Source organism: Trachurus japonicus, chromosome 8, assembly GCF_045865225.1.
Source record: "Trachurus japonicus isolate A0001 chromosome 8, Traja_1.0".
Taxonomy (NCBI): domain Eukaryota; kingdom Metazoa; phylum Chordata; class Actinopteri; order Carangiformes; family Carangidae; genus Trachurus; species Trachurus japonicus.
Window position 1 is genome coordinate 24389712 of NC_140914.1, and position 20302 is coordinate 24410013.

The following is a 20302-nucleotide window of genomic DNA, read 5'->3' on the forward strand; positions in this document are numbered from 1 at the left end:
AGAGTAGGTGTAAATAGAAACGTGTCCCTGGGAGAGATCCTAGAGACCGAGTGCTTATCTCCCTGAGTGTTGTCAAAACACATTTGTCAATCTGAAGTGTTTAAGTGTCTTTGTGTCTATGGGAGACTCGATATGCAAAAATAAACAGCTGATGGTAGATGGAGAAGGGTTATTAACCAACATGCATGACTACAAAGACACGCAACCTGGACACACAACACACAAACACACACGCTCATGCCACCTGATCCTAGACAAAACTGTTTTTACTCTGTTATGACCCGTGGCTTGAAAGAAGCGTGTGGACGAACAAGTTGATAATGCATTACGCTGGCGTCCGCTGCAGGACCGGGACATCATCAAACAGCTGCAGGCGTTCAACAGCTGCTGCGTCTCCGGGAACGATGAGAAAGTGCTTCACATTGTGACTCTGTCTGCCCTGTAAATTAGCCGAGTGAGTCCGGGGCTCTGGCGCTCTTGGAAGGTTGTGAGGGCTCGCTGCGCTGCTCGGCGGCCAGGAACAGCACGTTGGCATTGTTGTTTCTCAGGTGGGGACAGTGTTGATATCAAACGTGCTGTCAGACAGCAGCACCGGTGGAAACTCCACAAGCCGTCTCATTTGCATTCATGATCAGTGAACAGTATTTGTATAATTTATATAATTTTGAGTACAGTGTACATAAGCCCCACGGTGTACATTTAGAGGAGTTGGGTGATCCACAGTTGATCAGTGAACACAGGGGTTAACACAGAGGCTTTGGCTGATGATTCAGCAGGACAGAAATCTATGAGGAATCAGAGGTGAATCACTGATACATAACAATGAAGAGGTATCCTAATGTAGTGAATAGTATTAACAGGGCAAATAAGAGCCGTAGACAGTGGTGTACCTTATGATTAGGCTGCTGATGTTATCTTTTGTAGGGCCATAAAGTGCAGATCAATAGATAGTTTAGAGTGAACAATACATGTATAAAAGCTGGTCCACAGAGGGAGATAGCATTGGACCTGAGGGAAATGTCAATGGGAAGTTGTTAGAGTCCAGTAGACCTGTGTAAGTTTAGGGAGAGTTTGTTTTATTGGAGGTGGGATTGTGTGAAGGATATGTGTGTGTTCCCTGCAGTAGATCTAGACTGGTGCACTGTTTGCTCCAGAGAAGCTGCCAGGATGCTGCTGTGGACAGAACCAACGTGTTCGAAGCACTTTTGGGGAAAAACAAACATACAAAAAAAAAAAAACCCACCAAAAAAGACTAATATTGTCACAGACCTATCCTGCTGTCAAAGAGCACTTTATCTGATCTGTGGCAGTAGGACAGAGCATTGTGTAGGTTTTGCATCATGAATATTATATAATAGATTATTGGTTAACAAACTGTGGTGCCAAAGGGGAAGGGCTATTAAACCAAACCCTAACCCAAGATACAGAGGTAGAAACATCCAAAATGACGTGGATTCTTCACAACTGATATATGCTTTTGTTCTGAGCCTTTTAGTTTTTAACATGCTCTAGCACCTGGCCTCATCCACAGCAGCCCATTGCTCAATGCTCCTGGCTACACCGCAGGAAACTCAGCGACCACAGATAAATATCTCTCACAGAGCACTTCTTTGGTTCAACAGTTCCACGATTTCTGTCCTGCCTCTTTGGCCAGCAGCCATGCTTGAATTTTATGATCCTCATAATTTCCTTAATATTATTAAGGATGGTCACGTCATACTGTCCCGTAATTGGGTGAAACAGCTGATGATTTGTCACAGGGCTTACTTTACATTTCATCCCAGACAAGATCTACAGACTGTTAAGACTTGGCCTTTGTGCCTGTGGGTATGGATCAACTTCAGCTTGTCATATTGAGTTCACTCTAAACCATGCAGTCTCCAATTTTTGGACTCATGATGCGTTTAATAATAGGTTTATAAATGCACCCACTTCCTGCACCTACCTTCTGTTCTCTTGGCATCTTCCTGCAGACTCTGTGAAAGAACCACAGGCTCTTTGGTCTCTTAATAACATGACAATAGACAGATACAGTATATCAATGCCATACTTTTATTTCCTTTATTAATTATTATCTGTTGCTTAATATTTAAAATTGTTGCAGGCTCACATAATTACTAATTCACACAGGTATGCCCATTAAGCTTTTAGTTGCCATAAAAGTGCAGATCAGTTTCACAGTACAAGTCTAGCACCAAAAAAATCTTGTCCTACATTTGAACGCCTCATGGCATCATTGTAAACTATTCCCTGAATAATTCTCATTTTAAAATGTAGACCTAAATAAAATGTGTACAAACAAAAACTCCTCAGCTATTCAGAATGATATTAAAACATGCTACCAAATATGTGCATAAATAATAATAAGAAACTCATTTTGAGATTTTTGAGATCGATAGTTTGTTCCAAATGATGCCTGAAGCGCATTTGGTTCCTCTGCCTGGCTGAATAGTAAAATACGCACAGACCTGTGGATAATATTGATGAGTGTTTGAGCCGGACTGGAGAGCAAGACAGACAGAGATTCTCTTTTAATATCTACATGCATCTTGTTCAGACCAAAATGGCTGAACGCGAGGTGGGTGGGCTCACCTGGGACTCTGTCGTGTTCATCACGGATGCGGCGAGCCTGGAGCAGGGACACAGACAAGCAGGGGAGCTGTAGAGCTGCAAGCCACTGGAGGACACAACACTGTACAGCAGGTTACACACATACACACACCAAGGCGCACACACAGACACTCAACTTATAAATAAAGTAGGAAATTTTTGCAGAGGCGTAATCATAGTCCTTATGCACAGGAAGTGACTGCGCCCCCGCCGTTCTCCTCCTGCCATAATTATTCCATATATAACAAACATCTGTACATCTAATTATCCAGAACTCAGAGACTAAGTATTAATTTTCAGATCAACCAGAACTTGGACTTAATGGCGCCTGTCCGTCTGCTCTTGTTGTTTACAGCTTTTTGTGTTTCAACAGCCAAATTCAAACCCACGGTAAGAGAGACAGTCGCAAAAATGAGTTTTAAGAGGAGACTTTAAGGCAACAACAGGTATTTCAGTTAAATTTAGGCCTTGTCTGGTCTGTTCTCTTCCTCCCACCCACCACGGTGCCACAGGTTGTGGTAGTGTGATCAGCTGCCCCCAACATCTGACTGCTGCGACGTTGCTCTGGTTACATTTTTCCCTCCGTCACCTGTCAGCGCTTGTTCTGCGTGAGGGCAAGGTGCCACCTGTGTGTTGAGCCTGGGAAGATAAAGAAGAAACACTACGCGGCACCAAACGACTTTTCAGCGTTAAAAGATGAAGTTTCTCCTCCTCGTCTGTTCATTTCTTCTAATGAAATCACAAGCCATAGCACTGACAAAAGAATAATACTCATAAGTAGCCTCAAGTGTGTGTGTGGGTTTGACGTAACGGGCAATTTCTCAAACTCCTGGTACTTATTCTGCGGCTGCGAGCCTCTCATCATGACATTCTCATTTCAATTAAAAGGAGAAATGAAGCCACTCCAGCACGCCTGACTTGGCAGGTTAAGATAATGCACATGCACCATAGATGCTTTGAAGTCATGCAGAGAGATGTAGGGAGATTGTGGTCCCATGCCATCTTCTGTCTGTCCTCCTAAATATCAAACCGGGCAATAAATGTGAAAAATTGCCCGTCGCCGTTGTCCTTCAGTTTTCATGCAAATAACGCCATCGACAAACCTGACACTTACCACATAATGAGAAGAGGGCGATGAGAGAGTGCAAGCTCAAGAGAGAGATAAGTGGCAGAATTTAGAGGAAGCATTGTTCGCCGAGACGAAATGATAAAACAGAGAGAGAAAGAGATAAATGAAGTTGGAATAAAAGAAAGAGGAAGGGGAACTGGGGTGGAAAAGAACGACGGGCGCTTCAATGTCCCTTCTTTCTGGGACTAGACACCATTATGCCAGGAGCTCGGTCCGGGAGCCTCGGAGAACATGTGATTGCAAAGACTGGCTGGTCTGCTTTGGTGAGGGGGCTGGTGAGTGGCTGCTTCAGAACAGCATGTACAGACACAGGTCCAAACACATAACCACACACACACACACACACACACACACACACACACATACATACATATACTCGCCACCTTCCACCTCCACAGCAGGCTGCACAGACAGGCGACATGAATATTTATCAGAGCAGGTTATAATGAGTTCTCACATTAGACGGACGTTTCTTTTCATATTCTCACGTATCGTAGGTTTTGCGGTGATTCCTGCATCCAGCTGATTTCTCCTCTCATCAGTATGCGGCTCAGTGACCCGCACCGTGGCCTGGTCACATCCCCCAGGGCGGAAGGGGTGGGTGGTGGTAGCAAAAAATGCTACAACGGATTGAAAAATGTTTTTAATATTGTCATGTGCTGTGCGCCTTGGAATCAATTTCAAATCAAAGCCATCTCATCTCTAAAGATTAGCACGGAGGTTACTTTTATTTTTTTATTTTTATATATTTCCTGCCGGCTTTCATTTGAACAAAAAACATAAATGTCAGTTCTAAAAATGCATAAGGGAGAGCAAGCCACTTCTACCACTGTTCACAACCTTTCAAACCAGATTCATCAACAGCACACACACATTTATACTGCCCACGAGCGCACAAACCATTCACGGCAGTAATGTTTCCTGTCCTGTGTGGATTTATAACTGTGAGAGGAGAATGTGCTGTGATTGGAACAGAGTGCCGTTCAGTCATATATTAAATACAGAACTCAAACAATAAGCTGCCTGTTGTTTCACCTGGTATTTTGATAAACTGGAAAGCCAGTTTCCCTGATTGCGTAAGTGGGTGCGTGTGTGTGTGTGTGTGTGGGTCGCGTAATGGCCTGCCCTCTAATAGCTGGTCTGCATTTGACACATGCAGAGATCCACTGTGTACTTCCTGTACTTCCTGTTATAATTGTGTGATTTATAGCTGACAAAAAAATAAAAAATAAAAAGAGAGGAGCCAATTACAGAGCTGTGTCATGCCTCATAACCTCTGCTCTGTCAACTTTCCACTACAGCAATATGAGCTATGTCAGCCTGGATGTTCATTAGTGGTTATTACTGCATTTATAGTCCATTTGGGTCCACTTAGTACCTGGTTTTGTTTGGTCGAGGCGGGTAACTAACTGATATGGAAAGCCGTTATAGTCATAATGAAATAAATTAATAAATGCATAAATAAATAAATATAGCCATGAAATGAGTCCCGAATTAAATAAATAGGATGATAAATAGATATAAATGAAATATAAATACATATATTTTTATTTTAAAAACAACATTTTTATTTTTCCAGGAGACTTTTATTTTCTAACGCCTCATTTATTTATTTCCAGATACTTTTATTTCCTAATGTCACATTTATTTATTTCCGGTTACTTTTATTTCATAACGTCACATTTATTTATTTCTGGGGACTTTTATTTCATAGCATCACATTTATTTATTTCCGGCGACTTTTATTTCATAACGTCACATTTATTTCTCTCCTCTTTTATTTCATGCTGCAATATTCAAATGAGGGGGCGGGGTTATCTGGACCCTTTCAGAGTAAAACATCACAAGACGGCCTATTCACCTTATTTTGCGCTGGATCTAGTGTATGGAAGTGCTGTTGTTGTGAACAATCCACTTCCCTATCCACTGAGCTATGTGTTAGTAGCCTACTGGCACTCTGGTTGAGAAGAACAAGTAGTACGTTTACGTGTCTGCTCTGCTCTTTCCCAGAGAAGCAGTAGCTTACGTGAATTTGCCGTCGGACCGCATAGCCGTCATCGTTGCCGCCGATAGCGGTGCGTAGCAGCTCCAGAGCTCGGGTGATTGGGTGGATGTAGGCTATCAACGATCGATATCAAGGGTGTCAACGTTTACAATTTTTTTCTGCACGTGTAACCTGGGCTTCTAACCGACGTGTACACTGTTACACTGGAGATTATGATCTCTTTCTATCGCGGGGGAGGGGGGGTCGCTGTCTGTCTGGACGGTCTGGACTGTCTCAAAGATTGTCAGCGAGTGAGACGACATCTCACTCTGTTAGATCTCTGCTACGACCAAGAGACTGTTTCTGTTTACACAGTTCTACGCTGGTTATACGTAGCTACACCCGGTAACGACTTAAATATTTTCATTGCAGTTCAATATGTTTTCTTTGGGAGGTGGGTGCAGGTTGTGCTAGCCTGCTCCACAATATCCCTGCCTCTCCACTTGGTGTTCGAGACACACTGCCGTCTGCTCTTTACCCAGTTGCTGTGGCAGGGACATAATGCTAGACATAGCTAGCTGGTTAGCTATGCAGCACACTTAAGCATGGATGTATTATATTAACACATAAGGCAGAGAGATGTGTAACAACAACAGAAACTAGAAAAAACGAAATATGTTTAAAACACTATTCTCCTCCCCAAGTTATTGATCAAGTTGCTGAGTAGCCGTCAACAATTCACAACAACAGCACTTCCACATGTGATGTTTTACTCTGAAAGGGTCCAGATAACCCCGCCCCCTCATTTGAATATTGCAGCATGAAATAAAAGAGGAGAGAAATAAATGTGACGTTATGAAATAAAAGTCGCCGGAAATAAATAAATGTGATGCTATGAAATAAAAGTCCCCAGAAATAAATAAATGTGACGTTATGAAATAAAAGTAACCGGAAATAAATAAATGTGACATTAGGAAATAAAAGTATCTGGAAATAAATAAATGAGGCGTTAGAAAATAAAAGTCTCCTGGAAAAATAAAAATGTTGTTTTTAAAATAAAAATATATGTATTTATATTTCATTTATATCTATTTATCATCCAATTTATTTAATTCCGGACTCATTTCATGGCTATATTTATTTATTTATGCATTTATTAATTTATTTCATTATGACTAAAACAGCTTTCCATAAACTGAAACACTGTGTTCTTACCTAATTGACTGATGCCGTATGAAAAACATCCACACACCACCAGGCATGAAAAGGACCAGAGGAGAAGACAGAGAAATTCCCTCTCCTTAATCCTGATGCATAAATAATATTCTGCATTTGAAAGGAAACGTCGCTTCCTATTCATAGATTTCAAACATCTCGTTGCCACAGCGTGATAGATCTCGCATAGAGTTCGAAAATTAGCCATTCACCAACAATTTACTCATTAAAATCTTTTGAGATTTGTCAGCAGGAATTTATGTGTGTTTACCACAGTGTCTTGCAGCCACTCGTATAAGCAATAGCTTGTAAAGCAGATCCTGGGTGGCACAGACACAGCGAAACAGTGTGATTAGCATTAAAAACTGGCAACAAAACAAAGGCTGCCACTAATGACTTTTCGATAAATCTGCTGATGACTTTCTCTCAAGTAATCAGTTAATTGTTGTGGTGTATGAAATGTTGCCAAAGAGGAAAAAAAAAAGAGTCCGATCACAGAGCACATGAAAACATTTTTCCCTCAGGTCAGCCTCTCGAGTACGTATGAGCCAATCACGATTCAGTAACATTTGAATCCAACCTGGTGACAGTTGGTGATAACAGTTGGCAGATCATCTGCACCCACAAAGTTATGAATGAAGCAGAAATAACAGCAAAGACATTAGAAGGACGAGAAAAGTTGATCAAAAGGTTTCTGATCAGAAAAGACCGCAACACCAAAGACGGTGGTTGTGTGATGCATGTCCCACCTCCCCTCTCCCCAGAAATAGCCAACCATCTGCCAGACCTGGAAACACGTCCGGCCAGTTGTGTTGTTCCCTCGTGCACGGCTGAGGTTTACAACAGTTGTGTTGTAAAACCTAATTTACATTTGTTGTAAAGTTTTCAGGGGCTTTAAAGTCTCTTCTTTTATCTGACCAACAACCAGATATAATGTTGAGAGCTGAAATAACAACAATGTGAATATGTTGACTTTTTTGCTGATGATTCCATTTCTAATAATTAACCTGATGCAAATGTATTATTCATCTGATTTGAAGGTCTATTTTTTTGTATCATATTGTAAAATAACTGTTACAGTTAGTTAGAGTTTATCAATGAGACACATCTACGACCAGATTAGTTTGTGACTACTGTACATGGATCTCTTTAGATGTTTTAAAGTATATGTGCATGTGCATCCAGAAAACTTGCCACATTAAAAGCAGTTGAGAAAAGGCAGAAAAGTGTGTGTGTGTGTAGGGGTTCGGACCTCCGGGGTCTTGGGCTGGTGGAGGCTATCTGCGGTCCACCCGTGTGTAACTGATATGGCTGCTGTGTGCGCTGGTGTGGCTAATAGAGCAAATGGTGGGTGAGACGCGAGGACGGGCTGACGGGGAAATGGGGTCATTTAGTGTCACAACCTCGCTGGTGTAATCCACAGTTTAATACTCGCCTTTTGTGTTTCTTTATGAGACATGCTTTGACTCACTATACGGGACTTTTTAATGGCCTCATCTTTCTGAATGATCATTGGAGTTACACAGCGCGGTGGCTAATGTAATCTACCAGTATTTGTGTGTGTCAAACGCCTGTGTGTGTGTGTGTCTGGAGGCTACTGTGTGTGTGACACGGCGGGTAGGAGATTGTGAGTTTGGTGTAGGCTAAATGTAAAGTGTGTATCCTTTAGGCCTATGTGTGTGTGTGTGTTCACATGTAAAATGTAAGGTGTGAGAGCAGCTGGTGATAAAACACTGACTACATCACTGCATTTACATGATCAATGCTTATTGCAAATTGTCTGTATGCTGGTGTGTGTGTGTGTGTGTGTGTGTGTGTGTGTGTGTGTGTGTGTATCTCTGTGTCCATCAACTGTGTCTGTATGTGTGCGCATGCAGGCCTATTTTAATTGTTGCCATGGAAACAGAGTGCTGCCAGAGAAGTCCAGATTCAAAGAGGGCATCTCTCTCTCTCTCTCTCTCTCTCTCACTCTCTGTGACTATCTCTCCTCTTTTTTCTTCCTATTCCTCCTCTCTTCTCTTCCATCCCTCTTTCTCGCCGCTCTCTCTGTCTTCTGTCGCTCCCTTCCTCCTCTCCTCTCCTCACCACTCTCTTTCATCTTTCCAGCGTCTCACCAAGGTCCTCCTCGGGTTTACACTATCTGGCTTTCTCTCGTTTTTTTTTTCCTCCCACTCCCTCCTCCTCCCTTTTCTGTCTCCTCGTGCCTCTTATCATCCCTCCCTCATTCCCTCCCTCCCTCCTTCCCTCCCTGCCTCCCACCTCTCCATCCTTCCTGGAGAGTGGTGTGCAATTGACTATTAACACAGGGACCTGTAATTAGAGCTGACGAACCTCCAGCAATTAGTTTTCCCTAAAGAAGTTGTTCTGTCATCTCTGCATACATCCCTTTATCCCTCTCTCAATCTCCTTCTTGCTTTTTTCCCCTCCTCTGTCATTTCCTGTCTTATTAGCTGTCAGCGTCACCGGGTGGTTATTGTTTTAGTGTTTTTGTTCTTCTTTGTACCTTCCATCTGCCTTGTTATAAGCAGTCATGTGTGAGATATACACACAATACACCACTCAGAACAAGTTTATGAGCAACTACACCCCCACTGTCCTGGGTATCTCTGCCCACAAACCCTAAGTGAACATCTATTCCCACCGACTGTACACCTACACCGACGATATGCCGATAAACTCGAGAGGACACACGCCCTCCCACACACGTAGATGTATAGATACAGGAACACACACATCTCTGTCAGAGAGAGAGAGCTTCTTTTCCACGTCTGTCTTTGTATCCAGCGGTGTTGCTGCTGCTGTCCCACCTCATACCTCCGTCATCTCTTCTCCTCTTTCCTCTGGATTTTGCTCATTTCCCTCCTTCTCCTCTCGCTGCTTTTCCACTGGTCCACCTGCCACCTGGCCCTTCCCACCCCTCTGCATCCCCCCATTAATGAAAAGCTCTATAAATAAGCACAGTGAGGAGGGAGTCAGATGGAGAGAGAGAGAGATACGGTCAAGTAGAGCGTGGGAGGGAGGTGGAAGGATGGAGAGATGGACAGCACATGACTGCGCGTGCTAAACTAGGCCAATAGGGGTTGAGGGAGCAGGGCGGGTATCATATCAGAGTCTCGCGAATCGCTTGGAGCGCCTTCGCTGTCAATCACTTAATCAATTTTGGCGTCAGTCAGTCCGTCTGCGTCTCAGGTCGCCGCGTCACTCGTCATCTCGCTCCGGACAGTTTGTCAGTTGTCGCAAAGACGTCTTTTCCTCCGTCTGCTCTTTGTCTCCTCTCTTGTTCCGCTTTTGATTGCTCCTTCCTTCCCTCTCTGCCCCCCCCCCACCTCCACCCCACCCTCTCCTGTCCCCACCGATCAAGGAGCCGGCATCTCATCTGGAGGGAGAGTTTATGTCCTCCATAATATATACCATAACGCTGCCTCAGAACATTCCACATGAATTATTGATCCATGTGAGATTATACGTAAACCATAAGCCATCATACCATGTATCTGTGCGTATGTGTGTTTATGCACTATTTATGTGTGTCAAGTGTGACCTCGTCTCTCCTCCCTCTGTGTGTTTAAAGCCTCGTTTTCCACAAGGTTTCCCTCTCCCCCCCCGGTGCCCCATTTCTGTGGACTGACATTGATATGCACTGATTCATATGATGCATGTGGCCTCTTGGCAATTCACTTTATTCAATCAATGTTGCATGGTGCTATGTTAACCTCTCTCCCCCTCTCTCTCCATCTCCCGTCCTCTTTTCTTTTCCCCTTATTCTCCCTCTTGCTACTTTCTCCCTCTTTCCTATATTTTTTATCTCTTCCTGTTCCTTCCAACCTCCTCTGTCTCTCCAGGTTTTACTCTCCCACTCCTCCACCATGCCTGTCTGTGGCGGCCGCAGCCCCTCCCCACCTCACGGCCGCGCCGGGGCCTGCCCCTCCACCCCCTCCGTCAACCAAGAGCAGGAGAGGCGAGCCCGACCCCTCCATCCACCTCCGCCTCCATCGCTGCACCGCCGCACCAGCGCCTCTCGCTGCCTCTCCCTCCTGCTCCTGCTGCTCTGCCTCCTCCACCTGCCCCCGGCCGCCTGCCACTCACGGAGAGAGAAGGGCGGGGGAGGCGGTGGCGGTGGTGGTGGTGGCCACGGTGGCAGCCACGGCGGCGGCCATGGCGGTGGCCCCGGCAGCCACTACATCCACATCCCTCAGCCCCCTCCACACCACATGGCCCTACCCAACATCCTGCGAGGCCTCAGCATCGCCGTCGTCCTGGTGGGCAACTTCAGCGAGATGGCGCTGGCCGGCGCCCGGGAGAAGGAGGACTTTCTTCACATGGCGCCCAACGTGGAGGTGCTGACCATGAATGAGACGGACCCGAAGAGCATCATCAAGAGCATCTGTGACCTAATGACCGAGCACTGGCTGCAGGGCGTGGTGTTTGGGGACGACACCGACCAGGAGGCCATCGCCCAGATCCTGGACTTCATTTCAGCCCAGACCCATATCCCCATCCTCGGAGTCCGCGGGGGCTCCTCCATGATCATGGCTGCCAAGGTAGGACACTTTGAATCTTTCCTCATAAAAACTGGACCCTTTCAAATAGTTTGATACGTAAAAACAAAAGACATTCTGCGTGAAAACGTGTCTGGAGCATTGAAATACAAAAGGGGCTCGCCTCAAAAACATAGCGTCCTGCTCTCACCTGTGATAGCTGCATTAAACATTTATTTCAGTAGTTGTCATTAAAAAAAAACACAGTCCAAACTGCACTCAATAGACCTCCATTTGTCCATTGTTTAGTTTTCAGGAGGGACTGTAAACCCACTTTTCATTTGCTGCTGGAGTGTATTATGCTGTTTGGCTCCTGCACGGCTGCTCTTCACTATGACCTTAAATCTCTGCTGGATTCTGTTTCGATTGGCTGCATTTAGCTGTCAATCATAGCGGCGTCGCTGTCATTGCTGTGAAATCATGTCACGGATGGATTACGTCACCGCACACAGTGACTTCTTTCCATCAACAAAAGATACATTTCAAGACCCCGGCCGCACGGCTTAAACTGCTGCAGAGGTTTTGATGCTTAATTGTGATGAATCTGTCGTTCGTGGTTTTTCTTTTACTTTCTGTGCATTTTTTTTTTAAATGTAAAACTCCAACAGGCTCTACTTGTGTAACTGTAATTGGTTAGATTTAGCACAGCTCTCCTTCACACTGACAGTGCGAGATACACTTGTGTGCTTGAAAGTGAGAAAATGTGCTTCAGCGGTACCCTGCGAAACTTCAACCACCCTCTTCTGCGTCGTCCTCTCGATATCTGCCCAAAACAGAGAAGCCATTTTGACTGGTTTGGCTACAATGGAGGGTTTCTCAACACCCCCCCCCCCCTCCCCACCCCTACCGCCATCCTGCATTAGTATTAACACTGGGTGCAGACAGACAGGGTAAGCTGGGGTGTCTGACTTGAAAGACAAACTGCCAACAGCCCTGATGCCAATGACAGGATCAGCTGGAGATTGCACCAGAATAGAGAGCTAGATCTCTGCCTATTTACGAGGCCTTGCCTAATGGGATAAAGCAATCTGCTGCTGCTTTATCTGTGTCCGCCTGGGATCTGCGCTTGTAGCCCATTCCACAAAATCAGCTCATTCATTTGTTACTTTATACACAAATCCAACTGTATTAAATCATTAGGAAAACGTCTATTTAATGAAACCTATACTAAAACAGTGACAGCACACACCCTCCTGCTGTCCAGAACCGGACTGGGCGCCGTTTCATTTGGGGCCACATAGCGTCGTGGTGTGAACTCAGCCATCCCCGTCTCTCCAGTTTGTCTGCTGACCCTCTGGTGTCAACAGGTCGTTGTACCAGCAGAGACATGAGTCGCGGTGACACGGCCAGGCCAGCGGGCACCACTGAATCTCTTCTCTCTGTTCCTTCTCATTAGAGCACTAAGGGGAGAAATGGCAGGGAACGGTCCACTCCCATTTAAAGCTGCACCCTTCCATGCACGAAGACCGCTCCACAGCGCGCACATCTCTCGCTCTCGCAGCACGCTGCCCATCCATGCGCACGGCTCCTCTGCTCTCTTAAATTTCTGTTCTCTCTGTCCCAGCGCTGCGGCCACATATGTCTTTAACCCCCAACCCCACTAACGGGCATGTCCACAAAACATATAAATCATTTACAGAGCTCCAACTGCTCCTGTTGCTGCATGCATTGCTACATTACCTGTGGAAATTTATGTTTGGATTTTATTGCATGGAAAGATATAGGGATGCAGGGTGAAGGGGGAAGTGGTGGGGGCATTGTTGAGGAATGCAGGGGTCTGTGTGTATGTGTGTGTGTGCATGTGTAGGGACACTATCATTCATTAAGCACATGTGCCGTAAGTGCACCAGGCAGCAGGAAAGAGCAGTGTTTTGTGGCAGAGGTTTAAATGGATTTCCCCGGCCACAAGCCAGAGTCTGCGTCTCCTGAGAGCTTCCTCCTGGCTGCACCGGGGCCCAGGAGAGCGAGGACGGGGCCGCGCTAAGGCTCAGTCTCCAAACGGATTTGTGTCTGCTTAATGGGCTGAGACAATGGAGTGGCGAAAATACGATAGAGAAGGATCAGAAGGAGAGAGCAGAGAGAGGGAGAAAGGAAGAGAGACATGGGGGGAAAGTGGGAGAAATGGAGATAGTGAGGATGAGATTGGGTGGAAGAATTTCTACTTTCAGCGAGAGCGAGCAGGAAAGGAGAGGCCGGAACAGTTTCAGGGGTTTTTTTGGCCAGATCAGGTGGCGTTCAGACGGAGCTGCCTGTAGAGGTGATGGACAGATGAGTGGTAGAGACAAGGCCTGAGTCAACAGCAGGAGAGTGTGACACCGTTCAGACTGGGAGGAAAGCGGGGAGGGAGATTGAGTGAGAGAGCCAGAGAGATAAAGAGAGAGTGAGGAGAGAAAAGTTTTCCTCTGTCAGATAGATGGAGAAAAAAAGAGAAATTGTTTAAGGTAGAATGAAAGGTTGAGTTATACGAAGTGGACTGACGGAGATTGGGAAATAGGGATTGCAATATGAGGTGTTTATCTTATGGCTTCGCTCCATCACACACACACACACACACACACACACACACACACACACACGAAAAAAGTGCGCACCCATCAAGACTGAAGGCCAACTGCGGCTATTACAGTTGGCAAGACAACCCCTCCTTTTTCATTACACATCCAAGGAAGGATGATAACAGGGAGCGACACAGAAGGCGGAGAATACAGCGTTTCGATTTTTAGTGCAGCCTGAATAGCAAAAGATTTTGGAGGAACGGTACAAGATAATTCCATAAAATGTACCCTCTGGAGTGGACTAGTGTAGCGCTGTGTGAAGAGTCGGCTTGAATCAGAATCAGAATAACATTTTTTCTGCTCACATATGCATCTACAAGGAGTGTTACTTTGGTATTTGCGGTGATGAAAGCACAGCTAAGTGCAGCAGCATTTGCCAGAGGGAGTTACAAGTCCCCATCCAGCCCCGGTATCATCACCCCAGACTTAGAAATATGGACTTTTACAACATCACTGTCTCTCAATCAGCCGTGCAGCTCCGTGAGCTTTCTGACATCTGTAACAAGAACAAAACTGGGTTTTTTAGAACGATTCCTCTTGGGGATGGAGCAAAAGTGCAGCTCAGCAATGAGAAGAGGGACTACAGCTACCACAGCGGTTGTATCTGCACAGAGAGCTCAGCAGTGAGAAGTGGGTGTGAGCTGTAGATACTGTTAGTGTAGAGAAAAAGTGAACTTGTGTATATGAGCTTGAGAAGAAAGCGAGTTAAATAGATGGAGGAGGAGGAGGAGGAGGAGGCCGGGCGGCTCCGGGAATGAAGAAGGAGGAGGATGAGGGGAAGAGGGAGAGATGGATGGAGGCAAAGGGCACACACATCTATATCAATGAATAAGATGGGTGAGGGAGGGCTGGGCGGTAAGTAAGAGGATGAGTGCACTGAGTGCATGGCCACACCACTGAGGAAGAGAAAGACGGAGAGAGGGGAAGGCAGAGTGACACCGAGCGTGTGTTTGCAGCAGCAGGTGCATCGCCGTCTATCCGGCGTGGCCGATGGTACAGCGAAAAAGAGACGCTGCCTCTTTGCTCAGGATATCGCAGCCTCAGCGGAGGAGGAGGAGGAATAAAAGAGGAGAGAAAGATGGATAGAGCACAGCTGTAGCCACATCTGTGAAAGACAGGATATGATAAAGGAGGAGGAGGAGACGGAGAAGAGAGAGGGAAGGCATCCAACAGTTTAAGGGTGTGTGTGCGTGTGTGTGTCTTTGCGTGCGTTTATGTGAATGTGTGTGTGTCGTTACCCAGCCAACATGGCTGTAGTTGCCAGTCTTTTGTCAGTAGTGGTTTCCAGCACCACCCTGCTAGTTGTCCCTCTACAGCGTCTGTTGTACTGCAGTAATCAGTCTGATCTAAAGCTTTGGCTAATGCTCATATTATCAAGACATGGTGAGCCATTTTCCTCAGCTTGTCAAGAAGGTATGGCTTTGTAGTGGTACAAATAGCTGTAGTTGTCGCCGATCACCCCAGGGCTGCTACACAATACGAACAGCGAGCTAATCTATGGGTGGAGGCTGCTGCTGCTGGAGATGAGTGGAGAGATAGCATCCACTTGTGCACAGGATTTAAATGTAAGATCGTCAGCAATTAATGAAAAAAAAGGAAAAGCAGCCAAGCCTGATAACCTGAGGGAAGCTATAATACAATGTGAATAACATTTGATCGCATGCAAACATATGCAGGCAGCCACACACAAGAAGAGAAAGGAAAAAAAACAAAACAGCGAATGCACATCCACACGCCCACACATGAGTTTTCTTAAGTATACACAAAGACATACTGTATGCTACAAGGGTAATTCATGTATGAATATTAAATAGATAAAGGAAGAAATACCAAACTACATCCATAATGAACTGCTGCTTGGCTGACACACACACTAACACAAACCCACACACACACACACACACACACACACACACACACACACAGATGCTTGCATGCACGCACACACACACACACAAACACAAACACAATCTGCCCGCTGCCATCTTTTGTAAAAGTGGCAGTTGCTGTATCCAGGAACAAAAAAACAGCAGGATGCCATCAATTAACTTTTGCCCAAATAATTCAGGCTTCAAATGTGGTCGTTTGCCTGTGGGCGTCCGAGCTTTTGTAAGAAAAGAGAGAGCGAGAGTGATTTTGTGCCTGTGTGTGTGTGTGTGTGTGTGTGTATATATATACACATGTGTACTAATTCTTCGGAGGAAACAGGCTCGATGATGGTGTAGAATTGGTGTTGAACTGTGTCTAGGGATATTTGTTGTGGAGGTTGTGTGCATGTGTGTGTGTGTGTGTGTGTGTGTGTGAGTCAGTCAAACTGTTTAATCGCAGCTTATTCACAGGGGTGAAATCAGTGGAACAATTAATGTCCATACCTCATTTTGCAAAGAAACACCTTCCCCTGGTCCGGCGTTGTGATGTTTAACCTACAGTTAAAGGAAAACTGTCCTCCTATTAATTTTCTGTAACAAAGAAATCGACTTGTTTGGGCGCCACTTCCTGTTTGAGGTGCACTCACCACGTCCACTTGGGGTGTTTGGAACCACCGGGTTGAACATAAAATGTACCTGCGTTTATATTCCCAATTAATGTCCTACAATAGCACCTATTGTTGTAATAATCACTGAGGTCCTGTACTCTATTAATATAATGTGCTGTTGGGCTTGGCAGCACCGCGTCCTCGCTTGAACATGGATGCAATTAGGAGCATTTGTAAACGATAAGAGAATTAAAAGCGAGTGTTCCTGTGCCTGATGTCCCTCTCAGTATTTCCTGTTATCTGTTTCTTTTTTTTTATTTCTCTGTCCCTCTCTCTGTTCCCGTCTCTTTCACATCATTCTCCATTAATTATTTAGTTCATTCACAAATTTAGTTGTGTCCACTATAATAATCCCAGTAAACCTCGTAACATCTTTCTGATCTATCCTCTTATCCCAGATATGTTTTCTTTCCCTCTTTTTTTTTTTGCTGTTACCTCAGTTCAGTTTCATTCCTGGGTCCTTCTCTCTTTGCTGTTTTACTGACTCACGGTCTCTAGCTCTATATCATGTGATATCATTATTTTCACTTGCTTAAGCTTCTGACCTGGAAATGTTCTTATCTGGTATTTTTTTAAATAACTTTACCTTTTATATCCTGAGATTGAATCTTGTTTCTTTGATCTTTTATCTATTGCACACAACATGGAAAAGCTAAAATCCCTCGAAAATAAAACAAATTGTTCAATTAAAGTTGTATCAAAGGCCAAACATTGATATGTAAACTGACGTGACTGCTGGCAGCGTGAGCAGCCTCACCTGAGCGGCCAGCGTTGGGTTCAGCCAGGGGCGATGAACCCACATCAGCTGACACACTGTGAACTGGGTTTCCTGTAGCGTGGCTGGACCACATGTCCCACTGCTAGTCTCTTCTTACCTTCTCATTGTCCTGGTTTAGAAAATGTGACAACCCACTGTGTGTGTTCCCCTTTTCTGGCGAGAGAAAGATCGAGAGAGAGAGAGATCGAGAGAGAGATCGAGAGAGAGAGAGAAAGAGAGAGAGAGAGAGAGAGAGAGAGAGAGAGAGAGAGAGAGAGAGAAGAGGAGGGCAGGAAGGAGGTAGTGAGAAATATCGAGAGCCCTAAATTTATGTGTCCTATTTTCCAACCCCGTTGGTCTCAATTTACTCCGGCCATTTAGAATGTGGTCATTTTTAAACTCACCCCATAACTTTCTTCTATACCCCCACCCCTCCACTTCCCTCTCTCTCTTTCTCTCCCTCCCTCCCTGCACGGCCTCACTTTCAGTCTTTCCATCTCAAATTCTATTTCTCTCCTCTGCTCTTTTGCTTGACATTACAGACTGATCGCTCCCATTCAGTAGATTAACGCCGGCAGATATAGTGGTTATGTGTGCTTGGAGAGGACGAGGGAAATAAATACAAATGAGACGAGGTAGGCTTTTACAAAATGATTGATGTCATACAAACAAAACAAAACAAAATGGTGTATTTCTCGCGCGCTGGATGATGAACCGGGAGTGCCCTTACTTTTTTTTTGGAGCCATTCGCCTCCTCCCTCTTCCTCTCCTGCATGTTTTCAATAGCTCTCTTGCATTTGGCCTCTCTCTCTCCTGATGATGAATGTGGCTGCTAAAGGTCTGGTTCCTCCTCCTATGGCAGACAGACAGATTTACACCAGATGCACAGGTGGTAATTCACCCTCCTCCCCCACTGACCTTCTTACTCCACCCCTCCCTCCCCCATCATTCTCCCCATTTGAAGAAAGAAAACATCCCTCCACCCATCCGCACCTCCAGCCACACAAACCACCCCCCTCTAGTTCAGGCACTGTCTCACACCCCTCCCCTCCCTTTTCCTCCTGCTTGGCCTCTTTTCCTTCATTCTCACTCTGTTCCCCTGGTACGGGACCAGCCACACCTTCCCCTACATCCCAACCCTCCATTCACGTCTCCTTACTCCCCCCGGCCATGCCCTTACGCCCTCCTCTTCCTCCTCCAACCCTCTCCCTCCCTCCCTCCTTCTCTCTCTTCATTGCAACTATAACACCAGCCTCATCTCCCTTCCTCACACTCCTCACCCTTACACACTCCTCTATCTCGTATCCCTGTAGACGCCAAACACACAGGCCTCCCTTTTCCCACTCCTCCCCACATCACCACCACCATCACCACCACAATGATCTACAAGCAACCCCTCGCCCCCCTGCTTTCCTCCCCTTCTTTGACATCCATCCTCCCCTTTTATCCCCTCGTGGACCTAACACCAGCCCTATGCCAGGACCCTTATTAGCCTTATCTCCGCCTGCCTCCGCCCCGATTCAGAGGTGGAGAGGGAATGAACCTCTATCTATTCATGGGCAGAGATGAGTCAGAGCTTCTCTATGAAGCCATATACAGTACACTGTATGAGGAGAGGAGAGGAGAGGAGAGGAGAGGAGAGGAGAGGAGAGGAGAGGAGAGGAGAGGAGAGGAGAGGAGAGGAGAGGAGAGGAGAGGGAGAAATGGTGGACTGGTTCGTTCCTGCCCCACAGCACTCACAATAAAAGGATCAAAGACGAGCTTCTGCCCCACCCTACCTAACCTGTACACACCCCCGTCTTTCACCTTTAACATGAGCATTTTGCCTCCAACTGTTTACATCTGTCCATGTACAGTGTAACCCTCTGTCTTGTTCCTGGTGATGGATGGTGAGACTCAGCCCCTCCAACACCCAGCCTGTCCCTGTGAGAATTTAACTGTGAGACTTCACCTTCCCTTCCCTTTAAGTCGTCCTAGTGTCATTCAAAGCTGAGATGAGGGTTATTGTAACATCCATAAATCGTTCACATTGTTTCATTAGTATTATGACTGGCAGCTTCAACATTAGATTTTATAGTCTGTGCCATAGGGTCAGATTTGGCCGAATTTAATGGCATAAATCGAGGGAGTTGTTCCTCCACTTCAAATTGATTCTTTTTTTTTTACATTAAAGTGGCACATTTTAATGTAAGGAGGGAAACTTTAAGAAAGAAATTATGTCTTAATCACCTCCCCACATTAATTCAATCATGATGTATTGATTTTAAAATGCCATTAAAGTGCACATGACATGCAGCACTTCTAGATGCCAACAATATAAATAGAAATTCAAAGAGAAAAATGTGAAATGATAATGATGCTATTTATCATCTGCCCACTGGTCAGGACTGATCCATCATTTATTTTAAAAGCAGAAGTGAGAGGATGGAGACTGACAGACACCAGACTCTGGGACTTAGCGTATTTAAAAGAAAAAAAAAAAAATCACCTCTTTAACGGATACATAAGTTTGACTCCGTTTTAAGCTTGGAGTTAAAAGGCATTGTCATAAATATTCATAAGTATAAAACTGTGTCAGTTTCTGGAAGGTTTCTGTGACAGCGACACAATGTACCACAGCAAAATCGAAGTGCTGTTGAATACGGTGCTGGGGGGAGATACCTGTATACTCACTGAGACTGGCGGTCTGTTTGCTCAGTGACACTCGACTCCAGAGCTCGCAAAAGAAGCGGTGCAGAGTTTGAGATGGGAGGATCCCTCAGTGTGAGTCAACCGGCTTCTCTGTTTATATCAGTGCACAAATCCTCCGTAGCGTCAGTGAGTCTGTCCTCAAAGTGATTTGGAAATGAGCAAAGGAAAAGGAGCATAGCCGTGTTCTGCTAGAGAGCACAGTGCAGTGTAAACAAAGAATTAAACTGGAAGAAAATAGGACAAAGGATCTGAATGATCCAACTGATCATGTGACTTGACTGGTTGGA

General features: G+C 45.3%; 1 protein-coding gene across 3 annotated transcripts in view; it reads left to right on the forward strand.

Annotated features, from left to right (window-relative positions):
• The window catches only part of grin2ba (glutamate receptor, ionotropic, N-methyl D-aspartate 2B, genome duplicate a), a 122114-nt gene that overhangs the window by 24218 nt on the left and 77594 nt on the right, over window positions 1–20302 (forward strand). For all 3 annotated transcript variants that reach the window (XM_085784865.1, XM_085784867.1, XM_085784868.1), the window contains one exon: window positions 10781–11479. In XM_085784865.1, coding sequence (XP_085640991.1) covers window positions 10781–11479 — 699 coding nt within the window. The remainder of the gene's footprint in view (window positions 1–10780; window positions 11480–20302) is intronic.